General features: G+C 38.2%; 1 protein-coding gene across 1 annotated transcript; it reads right to left on the reverse strand.

Annotated features, from left to right (window-relative positions):
- Nucleotides 1-2,056: 2,056 nt before the first annotated feature.
- Nucleotides 2,057-10,946, reverse strand: LOC311287503 (uncharacterized protein). The gene is made up of 13 exons (XM_084404382.1): nucleotides 10,891-10,946; nucleotides 9,606-9,716; nucleotides 9,389-9,500; nucleotides 8,997-9,228; nucleotides 7,815-8,091; nucleotides 7,552-7,729; nucleotides 7,374-7,450; nucleotides 5,568-5,751; nucleotides 5,172-5,420; nucleotides 4,869-5,040; nucleotides 4,494-4,642; nucleotides 3,037-4,378; nucleotides 2,057-2,877 (listed from the first exon to the last, which is right to left on the reverse strand). The coding sequence occupies exons 3-12, from the start codon at nucleotides 9,411-9,413 to the stop codon at nucleotides 4,263-4,265; spliced, it is 1,659 nt and encodes a 552-aa protein (XP_084260508.1). The 5' UTR covers nucleotides 9,414-9,500; nucleotides 9,606-9,716; nucleotides 10,891-10,946; the 3' UTR covers nucleotides 2,057-2,877; nucleotides 3,037-4,262.
- Between the last annotated feature and the right edge of the window lie 1,929 nt (nucleotides 10,947-12,875).

Here is a 12,875-nt window from a genome sequence, read left to right on the forward strand (position 1 = left end):
GAGGATATTGAGAAGCACCCAGAGGTTCTCGAAAGAGGCGTGTTCGACTCGGTCGGTGTATAACATAAAAGTATTGCGAGAGCGATTACAGAACAGATGGCTCCATATGCTTTCTAATCGCTCTCGCAGTATTTTCTTGCGTTGCGCCGGCGCCGCCTCTTACGCCCGTTTCACACATACTCCGTGTGCAGTGCGTATGCGGTGAGTGTTGCAGTGCGTATGCGGTGCAGGAGCAGCACGCGCTAAAGTGCTTTCACATATGCTGCGTTTGCAGTGCGTAACTGATCCGCGGCTGTACAAAATACATACTCTATTTGTATTTCAAATCCAGAAGCTATTAGCAACTTTTTATTTAAAAAAAGTTTTTTTGTCAGCATTGCGATTCTCTTTGTACACATATACACTCTTTAATAGACGTATTCACGTTTAAATACAATTTAAACAACGTATTATTCAATGCATTATACTTCTATATAATTGTATATTAAGTTGCTCAAGCAAGTGGTAAAAAATTTAACAATGTAATTATATTAAAATCGCATAGCCTACATTTTTCAATTACAACTATAAAATTGACAAAAATAGCAGACTCATACTTTTTCTTTTGCATAATTTAAATCTTTATACAATAAATCTTGCATGTCACAAATAACTTGTTTTCCTCCTCCACGAATGAGACGAGTGTTGTTCATTATGTTGCCTTGTTGTTGTTGAAATATGTATTTTCCCTTGATTTACCCTGCGGTCTTAAGGCCTCATTATACTTCTGCGTCGGACCTACGCCGGAGCCTATACGCCGTAGGCAACGTGTTGGTTTTAATTTATACTTCTGTGTCGTTGTCCGCGTTGACGCGTACCTAGGGAGCGTGTGAAACCCCGAGGGAGGGGTTCTGGCAGACCAATCACAGCGCTTGTGTCCGCGTAGAATTGACGCGTTGTTACATTTTTGTATACGCACCGCATACACACTGCAAACGGAGTATGTGTGAAACGGGCGTTACAATGCAGGCTGCAGCACCCCCTGACGACAGCGGTTTCACTACATTGGAATTTAAGATGACATGACTTTTAAACAACCTTTTTGTTTTTCAACCTGTTTTTTAAGAACACCTTCAACCTTTATAAAATGACTCTAAAGATTATTTCGTTTTTATATGTTGTCGAATAGGGTTTTATGACTAAAAGAAATTAATATATCATAAGGCAGTAAACCGATCTTGCATGGAGTGAGTGACGTGACATTAATTTAATGCATGTGAAAAAAAACTAACTATAGACGTACTGACTAAAGCATTAATCAGCATTATATATGGCTGTTCACACAGAACGTCAATCATTCCACTCTGCTACTTTTCCATTGTTTTTCAGTGTGAACCCACTACTCCAGTTTAACTGTTGTGCTCGCGTCTCGTGCATGACACAGTATTCTCAAAACGCAGCACTCAAGTTAAAATAAGTTCAACTAAAATGCGCCTCGAGACCTTGTGGTTTCCCCCCATTCCACTGCCCGCGTTTGGCGTCTTGCGTTTTCGCTTTGAAAGATTATGTTTCTGTGTGATAAGGTAATATGCAGATATGTGTGCTGTGCTTTTTAAAATGTATCATGAGTTCTGAGCGTTCTCTTATTCATTTGTATGTTTATCTTTTTGTTTGGGCTGTTTAATATTAGGATTTTGTTTAAAAAAACTCTACCATAGCACCGCCCCGCAATATCAAGCCCCGCCCCCAGCATCCACCTAATAAAATATGTTCCCGCGGCTCTGCCGAAAACTGTTTCTTTCGGACGCGTCCGACATATTGAGAACTGATGAGCAGGAGATCCTGAGCTTGCGTGTAATTATTTTCCCCGGACGAAATACATGCTACTTTATTATTTTGTTGCAAACCAAAAAGGGTGACAAAATAAAACATATTGGAAATGTTTATGACTTAATTACTGTATTATCACTGTATGAGTTTTTGAAACAACTGGTGGAGCGAAAGTATTAAATTGTTTATTAAAAAAAAAAAATCTTGTCTTAAATGACAATGTGCATTGTTTTAGTTGAAGATGCTGTTGAAGGCTAAATGAAGGGTGTTTTATGATCTCAATAAGGGATTTTGGACAAAAATAACTGAGTTACAGAAGGCTGTTTTAACAGTAAGCAAGGGTGATTTATGAAATTCCTATACTGTAATTATAGTTAATGACACATTCGCAAATTTAGTTTGAATTAAATAAACTGTTTTAATAAACTGTCAAAGTGTTTCAAACAATACACCATTCAAATTTAACAAAGAAGAATCGTTGAAAACTAGTGCACTTGCACACTACACTGTATTTAACTCAGGCAATGCCTGTTATTATCTTGCATTATAAAAAAAAAAAAAAAAAAAAATAGTGCACTTGCATACGTTTAACTCTTCAGGCAATGACTTATGTTGCATTATATAAAAAAAGTGCACTTGCACATTTAACTCTTCAGGCAATACCTGTTTTTATCTGTAAATAACAAATGTCATCTTGCATTATCAAAAAAAAGTGCAAAAACTGTTTTAAACCAGTGCAGTGAAAAGACAATAAAAGATACACAAGTAACAAGATGCAACTTAGTCATTTGACCCTCTCTTTGGTGCGTTGTCTTACAAGGGTAGGTTTGCCTTCAGAAAAAAACAATCTGCCTAACTTTGTTTGGACTCGGTCTGTTTCGTCTTTCTGAAATAATCTGACCTGTTTTGGAAAACACTCTCTCTGAAGGCACAGAGGTAGCTACTATGCAAAGTCTCCTTCTCATCACTGCTGTTAACCCTTAATGGTTAGACACAGCACCCCGCAATCGCTGGACAACTTTTTGCACTCCCCTTGCAATCAAAATGACCTTGGATGCAGTCACAAATCTGTTTCAATAAAAACACAAAAGAACTAAGTCAGATCTAATAAGTTATCATTGTTTATGCAAAGGGAAAAAAAGAGGATTGAAATATGACAAAATCATTCACTTATTTCAAATATTTCACTAGTGGAAGCAGTTCTATGTTAAATTAAATTATACATACCTTTCACCACTAATTTCAACAGTGACTTCTTCAAAGGGCTTCAAAATCTCACAAACATCCTTAATCATGTCCCATTCGTCAAGTGTCAGGGTTGGAAGGCTGGGGTTTACCAGTGCAATTGTAGCAATGATTGCTTCCTTCTTGTAATTACATCCGGCTTGAGCCTCAGCTCTTCAAGGCCCGTTTGTTTTGTGTTGCCTTTAGTCTTTCTGTTGCAACAGTGCTTCTGTTGACATACTCAACAACACTCTTGACTTTTGTCACTGTCCCTTGAATGTGTTTTAAGCTTTCCCTCACAATCAGATTCAATGTGTGGGCAAAGCATGGCAAGTGCTTCCATTCAGCTTTCTGGAAAGCTGCTTTCATGTTGCTGGCATTGTCAGTACCACAAGCAACCACTTTGTTTGTGATTCCCACTCTTCACATATCTTTTTAAGTTCGTCTGCCAGGTTGTCAGCAGTATGTCGGTCAGTGAATGAAAAGCAGTCAAGAAGAGGTGATGAAAGAGAAAAATATTAATTGATAAAATAACAAGTGACTGCCATAAAACTTGTAGTTGTCCGTGACGTCCAGGTATCAGTCGTCAGACACACAGAGGCATTGCTGACTCTCACCTTCGCCTCTTCTTTAATTCTGGTGTAGAGCTGTGGCATCAGAGTGTTTGATATAGTCTTTTGGTTCGGTAAAATGTATGATGGATCCAGTATCACTGACGATTGATAAAGGTTGAAAATCCATAGCAATTTTTTTTATTTCTTTATTTTCAAGGATAACCCCTTGAGATGTATGTGCACATAACATTTACAGGGCAGACTATGGTCCTTTGAGACTCAGAGGGTTACACCCCAGTAAGAAAACTGACATACACAATTGTTTTATGTTTGTATGGATTATAAATATTTAATGTAACAAAATGTATATCACACACACACACACACACACACACACACACACACACACACACACACACACACACACAGAATGTATAATTTTAAATGTCTTTTCTCTGTTTCCATCAGGCGCTACAGGCATTTGGCTTACAGAAGCTTTGTCAGTTGGTGCTGGGGCTATCTAGGCAGAAAGATCAGGGTTGTAATACCATCATGCATTGTCCTGTGTATACGGCAAAAATTCCCAGATGCGGAAGGCAGCTATGTCGGATTCAAACTGCCCCTTGACTAAACCTTGACACATGCTCAGCAATGGCCTCCTCCAATGAAGGTCTGTCATACCTGTGTGCATAGACTGTCAGGCACTGTAATTTTATGCAGCTCCTCCATGTAGGGAAAAGGATCTGGCAGAACCTTTTCAAAAAGCAGCGTCATCAGTTCGTAGACGTAGCCTGGAATTTTTTTTGGGCAATACTGTAAATTAAGTTCTATGCACTTTGTGTGTATTGTATTTAGTTTTTTTGTTGTTGTTGTAAATTACTAATTAAAACATCTATTCAAACTTACAGTACGTTGGGTTGGATGTCACTGGTTTTGTGGTGTACAACCCTTTTTTAGCCTTGGGGAACAAAAGTCTGTACATTGGCTTTCCAGATGATGTAGTAGCCTTTGGACGGTTTGAATTTTCATTGAAATGCATGCCAGCCAAATACAACCTAAAACAGCAGAAAAAAAACATGTAGTTACTAAAAAGTAGGAGTGACAGTGTTATTATTTTTTCAAGAAAATATAAAATAATAAAAAAAATGACAAAGCATTCGAACTGCTTTTCAGCTTTACTTTATAGCTTATGCTAGGCTTCCTGTATTACATACAATTATGAAATAATAGGACTTCATTAAATGTCAATAAGATGCTTCTATACAACTTTACATTGCATACCTGCACAGCATTCCAATAAAAGGAAATACCACACTTTCGGGGGCAAAGCGTAAAATAACACTGTGAAAGGCCTCCAAGGATGAGGTCTGGAGGTGAGGGCTGAGCTTTGCTACATCTTTGAGGACTCTGTTGTTAGTCAGCACCTTTTCGACTCTGTAAAGTGGTTTTGAACCTGGAATAGTAGTATGTATGAATTTGTGTGAAGGATAATGGAAACCGTATTAGCACTGTGGGACACACAGATGAACCACAGTCAGCCACTTTGATTGGTAACGGTAATAATATGAAATATTATGCACTCACCAGGTTTGAAGTGTTTACTGCTGCCCTTAGACACTCGATGTGAATGTTCACATTGTGGGTATAATGGATCATCATGGATGTGAACATCCTGAATGTGATTGATGAGGGACTTCCACTTGGCTACCTTCTCTGGTCCTGAAGTAGAGGATGCTGCAGTCCAGTAGAGATGGTTTCTTATGCTGTGCTGCCACTTTTTCACTATTGAACAGTCCTTGTCTCTGGCAGTTTGCTCTAACTTCTTTGACAACCCTAATCAATTGTAATACCAAAAAGAAATATTGTTTATGTAATGTAAAAAAAAAAACTGTCCATTTATTAACATGAAATGTTTTTTTTTTTTTTCAGAATCTGTACTAAGTACATTTATAACCACAAGACAAGAAAACTCAAACGTACCTTTCTCCAAATGCCAGACATCATAGTACTGTGTGACGTTTCGTTCTTTCAGAAACTTTTGTATCTGGGGATGTCGGTCTGTCACAATGCAGTCTAGCCTCACACCACATTCCTCCAGCCATTCCAGGCTTCGTTTTAACCCTTCTTTCTCCATGTGGTAGCTAGTACCACCGACCTCATTACTCTGTGAAAAAAATAGTTATCAGGGCAGTGAAAGTCAGTTATTTAATTCCTTTAAAACAGTAATCATATCCGACTACATCTTTGAAGTTTAAAAGGTTTATTTTAAATAGCAATTGTAATTTATAATACAATTATCATTTACAGGGTTTCTGCAGGTTTCAGTGAGTCAAATTTAAGACCTTTTTAAGACATTTTAAGACCATAAAGATTGAAATTTAAGACCTACACGACGCATTATCCAAGTTAGATAGATAGTTACCTCGGGATCATTAGAGTATCTATCTATCTATCTATCTATCTATCTATCTAGGATTATCTGATGTATGTGTGTATGTGTGTGTGTGTGTGTGTGTGTGTGTGTGTGTGTGTGTGTGTGTGTGTGTGTGTCTGAGAGAGGGAGAGGTAGATTTATTTTTATCGAAAATTTTACTTTTGCATATTATACTGTAAAAACACAATTATAGTTGATTTTAGTCGAAAAACAGCAAATAACAAATTGATTAGCATCAACATGCACTTTTTGTTCACGTAAACATTAAAATACCATTAAAAATGATGGCCAGATTTTAAAAGAGTGTCTTGCAACATGTTATCTACTAACATGTACAAGTTCAAATAAAGTTTTGACAATAAAGGTTTTATACAAAGATAAACCTCATATTTCAGCCTTTAAATAATTTTTTTGTCAAAAAAGATAAATTACTGACATTTACACATTAGCTTATATTTATTAGTGGTGTTTGGGTGCACCCCCATCCTTCATGTTGACTGAGCTTTCAGTGTTGTTATGGAAAGGGGTGATTGGTTGGTTCCTGTCACATGACCTGCGGTGCGTTTGCGGCATTCTGAAAAGTTTAGATTTTTTTCATCTCGTTGCGCCTGGTAAAAAAATTAGCGCGTCGCTCCAATTAAGAGTGCGCTTGCCCACGCGCCTACATTTGAACAAACTTGAGCACGCAAAAGCCGCGATATGTGAACGGCCTCTGGCGAGCTAGCTCATATCAAGCCACGAGCTATTGGTAGCACGCGAGCGCCCGCCGGCCCAAAGTTGCAAGGGTGGTTTTTCGTCTCACAGGCGCTCGAGGGGTGCGAGAAGACCACCATTCAACCCGAAAACAGTCATATAACCATTCCAATGACTCTGAAGCTGTTCGGTTAAGATAAAAAAAAGTTACTTAGTTCACCTTTAAAACATTTCGGTGCGTTCGTAATACGCACTGGGAACGCCAGAGCGTACATTGTGCTTTTGAACTTCCGCCCGCCTGCCCGCTCTGGTGCTCTCAGAGGCAATTTACGAACGCACCCACAATAGCCTAGTTTTTTTATGTACCGGTTCGTTTTTTTAATAAAAATGACTAAATTCACACACTTTTACGATGTTTTTGGGACTCAAACTGTTGGACAGCTAATTCAGAAAAAATACTTTCAAAATGTAAGACTTTATAAAGCCGTGATAAGACTTTTAAGGGTCTTAATTTTCCCAAAATTTATTTATCACCTTTAATACCCCACGGATACCCTGATTTAAAATTGTTTAATTTGAAACAGGCAAGGCATACTCTGTTGCTTTTTTTCTGGTAATTTTGTGTGCATTGACATGATGTGATCTATGCATTTTCTCACCTCCACTAGCTGGATGTCTATTATGAGGTTCTTTTGAAGATCCATTGTGGTGTAGCTCCCATACTTTGCTGAATGGCCTGAAATGTCACAATACAACTAATATTTTATAAAATAGTTTACACAGGAACACATTATTAAGACTGCAGAAGAACTTGCATCACCAAGCATGACTCTTTACCTGGCGAATCAGCTCTCATATCGCCACCAATTATCACCTCGTCCGCCTCACAGAGATCCTTCACTAAATCCACCTGTTCCTTCTTCCACTTATATATTATTAGTGGTTCCAGGTACATGCTGGCATGCCTTCTGAAGGTTCTGTATTTGAACATCTTCAAATGGATTGACTCAAATACCTTCAAAAGAAAAAAAATAATTATGCATTATACGTTTAAACTATTTTAAACAAAAAAAAAAAAAAAAAAAAAACACCCCACAAACCTTTTTCATCTGGAAGAATGAAGCTCCAGAGAAGTACAGGGCAGCAGACAGCTGGAGGTTACCAACAGGGGTACTGCCAACACAGGGTTGGCTCTTCCACTGTCTGAAGTACTCACAATGCGGGCAAAGTTGATCAATGGCCAAAAAAGTCCCATTGCTACGAGGCCGAATATTGCAGGCTCTTGAACATACTGGACAGGTCTCAAACAGTTCAAGTAGACAGTTTTCAAACACAATATATTTGGTGTCTTCATGAGAGGCTTTGGATGTGTACATGCTATCACATAAGAAAATTAATAACAAAAAATTAATATTATGTTGAAAAAAAATACATTACCAGTTTTACGAGTCAGTTAAACATACAGTTATATGTATGCTAAACTTAAAGGGATAGTTCACTTTGAAATTAATTTTTGATATGTTTTAGCTTACCTCAAGGGCATCCAAGATGTAGGTGTCTTTGTTTCCGCAGTAGTTTCAATTTTGATATTTTTAGGTCAAACCGTTCTTGTCTGTCAGTCATATAATGCAGGTCTATGGTCACTGGCTCAAAACCCAAGCACAGAGTCCAAATTAAAACAATTCCCCATCGTCCAAATGAAACAATTCCCCATCATAAGTACACATTGATGACCTAAGACACGAAACGAGCGGTTTGTGTGAGAAAACGAACAATATTTATATCGTTGTTATCTCTTGAAAACAGCACACGTCCAAATGATCTGACGGCGCGGGCGGGTATAGATATATACATAGATGTCGCCTTGGCTACTGCAGTTCATTGGAACGAAACCGTAGCCAAGGCGACATCTATGTATATATCTATACCCGCCCGCGCCGTCAGATCATTTGGACGTGTGCTGTGTTCAAGAGATAACAACGATATAAATACTGCTCGTTTTCTCACACAAACCGCTCGTTTCGTGTCTTAGGCCATCAATGTGTACTTATGATGGGGAATTGTTTTAATTTGGACTCTGTGCTTGTGTTTTGAGACAGTGACCATCGACCTGCATTATATGACTGACAGACAAGAACGGTTTGACCTAAAAATATCTAAATTGAAACTACTGCGGAAACAAAGACACCTACATCTTGGATGCCCTTGAGGTAAGCTAAAACATATCAAAAATTAATTTCAAAGTGAACTATCCCTTTAACATGATAAAGACAAAAACTTACGAATGCTTTGATGGTTCAGTAACACTGGTGACAGACTGAGCAGGGTCATATGTTACGTCCTGAGTGTCACAGACTTCTTCAAAAGACACACTTTCTTCACCCTCCAATTCAAAGTGACGCCTTTTGGCAGGCCTTTCATCTTTTAAAGGTGTTGAAGTAAAAGGCTGTGAAGTAGTCCAGGGTATGGCGACATCACCACTTGAAAGATTTGAGGACTGCTCTGTTTGTGTTTCTATAGCGTTAGAAAATACAACGTAAAGTTTTATTCTATCAATTGTAATTGCATTATTATAAAAATATGGACTATAAATACTTCCTTTTAGGCAATAAAGCTTTTAAGCTTCTTATAAATAGAATTATGATGACACAAGTTAGGATTATATAAATAATACCTTTGCTACGACACTTGGGTCTCATGGCAAGCTGTGTGCCCACAGATGTATGAGTGGGTTGGTCAGTTTGACAGCCAACATCTTTTGATATGGGGCCTGAACATGGCGGTCTCTGAAAACAATATGCAAGTAAACTAAGTAAAAACACTGTGATTATTCATAATGAATGAAATTGCGTTTTTAAAAAGTAGTTTAAAGTTTTAAATACATCACTTACAGTTTGCGTCGTCGTTGTTGAGCCCAGAGTAGTCGGCACGGCCTTATCTTTGAGCAACAGTTTTCTGGCAAAGCCAGCATCATATTGGGATTTGTTTCCAAAACAGTCATCCTTAAAATGTATAGAACAAACGCTTAAATTAACACTAGAGTGACTGGGACGTCCGCAAAAAATAAAGTGCATCCATTTTTCCCTGACGTCTGGATCTTTCGGCAGCGAATTCAAAGATGTTGTTTGTCCACAGCCAGGAACAGCACATCTGCGTGGCATCGTAATTTTCTTGTACACAGACCCACTCGCTGTCCGTTGACTGAACACTTGTGAGACGAAATGAGCGTAGTTGTCTTGTGCTGGAGGCGGTCATATGCAAACGGCTGGTACGTCACTTCGCACCGTGACGTCACTTCTTACCATGGATCCAGAACGAGCTGTAATTAGAGCTTGATTAAATAAATGGTTCGTTTATAATGGAGAGGACGTCTTAAGCTATGAAACTTGCAGGACGTTTTAATGGTACAAAGACCTCTTGGTTTCTCATGTAGTGATGTTACATATGACACTGAAGCTTCGATGCGCGTATCACATAAGCGACACACTTTCTAGTGAAGCCCCGTATCGAGGCATGTGTCGGTTTACTAGAGTCACGTGACCGATGACAAACGAAGCCTCACTTTCTGTCCAGTCACGTGCGTGTTTCGCTTCGGGTGTCAGAAGGCTCGAACTTCAGATCGTATTTAACGAGTCATTGTTGCCTCAGTCTGGTTGATATTTTCAATTATTGATATTGACATTTAATAATGATCCTATCAGACAATGTCCTTATTCATTGTGCGTGTGTGTGTGTGTGTAGAGAAAGAAAGAGAGAGAGAGAGAGAGAGAGAGAGAGAGAGAGAGTAGGCCTACATTAAATTTTATTGAATCATATAAGCTTATAAGCTATAATATGTTATTGTCACACTTTAATGGGAAAATGAATTTTTTTTAATGAACAAATCAAACACAAACATGTAAGGCTTTTATTTGTACACATAACATTGAAACTATGGAGTGTGTTGTGGTTGCTTCATCTGCCAGAGCTTCTAACACAGGCTTCTGGCTGCTTTATTTTAAATAAGCACCAGATGGCGCTGTTCTCGGCGCTGTTCTCGACACTCTCGAAGCTTTGAATCTTTTCCCGGAACAGTCAGGGGAAAGCCTCAGTGAATCATGAGGCTTCATTTCCCCATCCCTATTCTCATGTCATGACCCCTTTAAGGCTCCTTCTTCCTAATGTGCAGTCTCTCACCACTCTGTGTGATCTCCTCTCTCCACACAAACATGTCCTTTTATAATCCCCCTCGCGAATACATGTCTCTCTCGCGGCTCAATCTCCGCTCGTTACACAGCTGACGCTCATTTCCCCATTACTAAGCCCGGCCGGACTGTTTACACGGAAGGACCCGGAACCGGCCTGGTGTTACATCGAAATCGCTCCCACAGGGAAACACGTCACTCCGTGACACCTCCATTGGTCTCAAGCCAGCCACCTACACATCCCTCTCAAACTTCCTTTATATTTAGCCGTATCTGTTCCAGTGTATTTTAACAATGTGAAGTAACAAATTTGATTTGTTAAAGATAAAATAAAACGGCAGCAGCATCAATTCCCCTCACAGACCTCAAACTGTAACTCTTGACTTGACATTCAGTAACAGTTCTCACTCCAAACATCGAGACAATCACACAAACGAACACAAAATCGCTCAGGTCTAAATGAACTCAACATATTCTCCTCATGCTCGCTGCTGCTGCACTAAATGTTTATTTCAGAAGGAAGACGCCAGAAAAGACGCACAAGTATCGCTGTGATCGATGAAAACACTACAGAAATGAGTCTGTCGCTTAATCAAACTGTATAAAGTGTGTGTGATGGTTGTGTAAATATGAGAAATACCGTGAACTGCTCTCCTCACCTCAGGACTCCTTCTTTCTTGGCGGCTCGAATTAGCGCCATCTGTTGTGGGTTTTGGATCAGAGACTCATTTTACTCTTTTTTTCCATGTGATGCATGATAATGAGGAAGGAAACAGTTTTTATTTCAAAAAATACAGCAATTACATATTTATTAAATACAACTTTGTGTACAAAATATACAACATGTATTAACAATGTGTTCAATGTCATCAGAATACAAATGAGAAAATAACAGTGATTAGCTGAAAACTGAAAAATAAAAGACAAAAAAGAAAATAGAAAGTACACAAGTAAAATTCTTACAAATAATTGCTTTAATATTTACTGAAGATGTAGGCCTAAGTAATAAGTATTTTAAATTCTTTCAAAAACACAGAAAAAAATGGTTTGTTAATGGCAAACTTACATTTATGTATATAACATTTTCCAAGAAGTTAAATTAAATTTATAACAAAGCAAGTCAAATATTTCTGAGCTGAAGTCACAAGATCACCCGAAACAACAAATATGAAATGTAAATATTAAACCTCTGGTATGTCTGAAATAAAAGGCAAAGCAAAAGATGAGGGAGGGAAGCACAGGCATTTGAAAATACTACAGGTTTTCTAATGATACAAAACTTAATGCTAATCGGTGAAGTATGCCTTTAAGTCTACCTTTTTCACAAGAATTTATAACTAGGCTACAGATTTTCTAATATAGTGTTTCTAATTTTTCCAAAAGAAATTAAATAAACATTGGTGAACTATCCTGGAAGTCTGAGCATCAACATAAAGAGATGTAGCAGAGTTAGCTAGACGTGAAAGACCATCTGCTTTGGAAAGTAAAGTTCTACCCTTGAGAGACAGATCTCTGTGTAACCAGATATTTTATGTCTTTCTGGTTTTTTTTTCAGAATCAAGAGAAAAGTAATCAACACATCTGTTCTTCATATCCTTAGAAACGACTCTCCCAAATAAGTAACTTTCACTGGGATGCCTTCGATGTTTGTTAAACAACAATGTTTGATTGATAAGAGTTCACATTTATGTATATTTAAAAGTAAGCCTGAAGTCCTGGAAAATAACCTAATAATATTAATAGCTAAGTAAACCTGAGCAGAGTTGTGTAAAACAGAGTAGCCTAGTATCATCTTTGACTCCGTATGATCTCTCTATCCGCGATATTAATGCCCTGTATAGCACTTGTCCTAAGATGAACAGAAAGTAATTGACCACCTTATAAAAATACGGTGAAATTGGACAACCTTGTCTAATTCCACGTAGTAAATTAAATCTTGTAGATGAGCCCGTTTTCAATTTGATTGTAACGAAACTG

This window comes from Rutilus rutilus (genome assembly GCF_951802725.1).
Source record: "Rutilus rutilus genome assembly, chromosome: 1".
NCBI classification, from domain to species: Eukaryota; Metazoa; Chordata; class Actinopteri; order Cypriniformes; family Leuciscidae; genus Rutilus; species Rutilus rutilus.

What these genes read in the sequence shown, in the direction of transcription:
- LOC311287503 (XM_084404382.1), bottom strand. Translation starts at nt 9,413, where the DNA reads ATGAGACCCAAGTGTCGTAGCAAAG. An exon ending in TGTCTGGCATTTGGAGAAAG is followed by an intron (nt 5,421 to 5,567) that starts GTACGTTTGAGT and finishes ACAATTGATTAG; the next exon opens with GGTTGTCAAAGAAGTTAGAG. An exon ending in TTTATTGGAATGCTGTGCAG is followed by an intron (nt 4,643 to 4,868) that starts GTATGCAATGTA and finishes CTGCTGTTTTAG; the next exon opens with GTTGTATTTGGCTGGCATGC.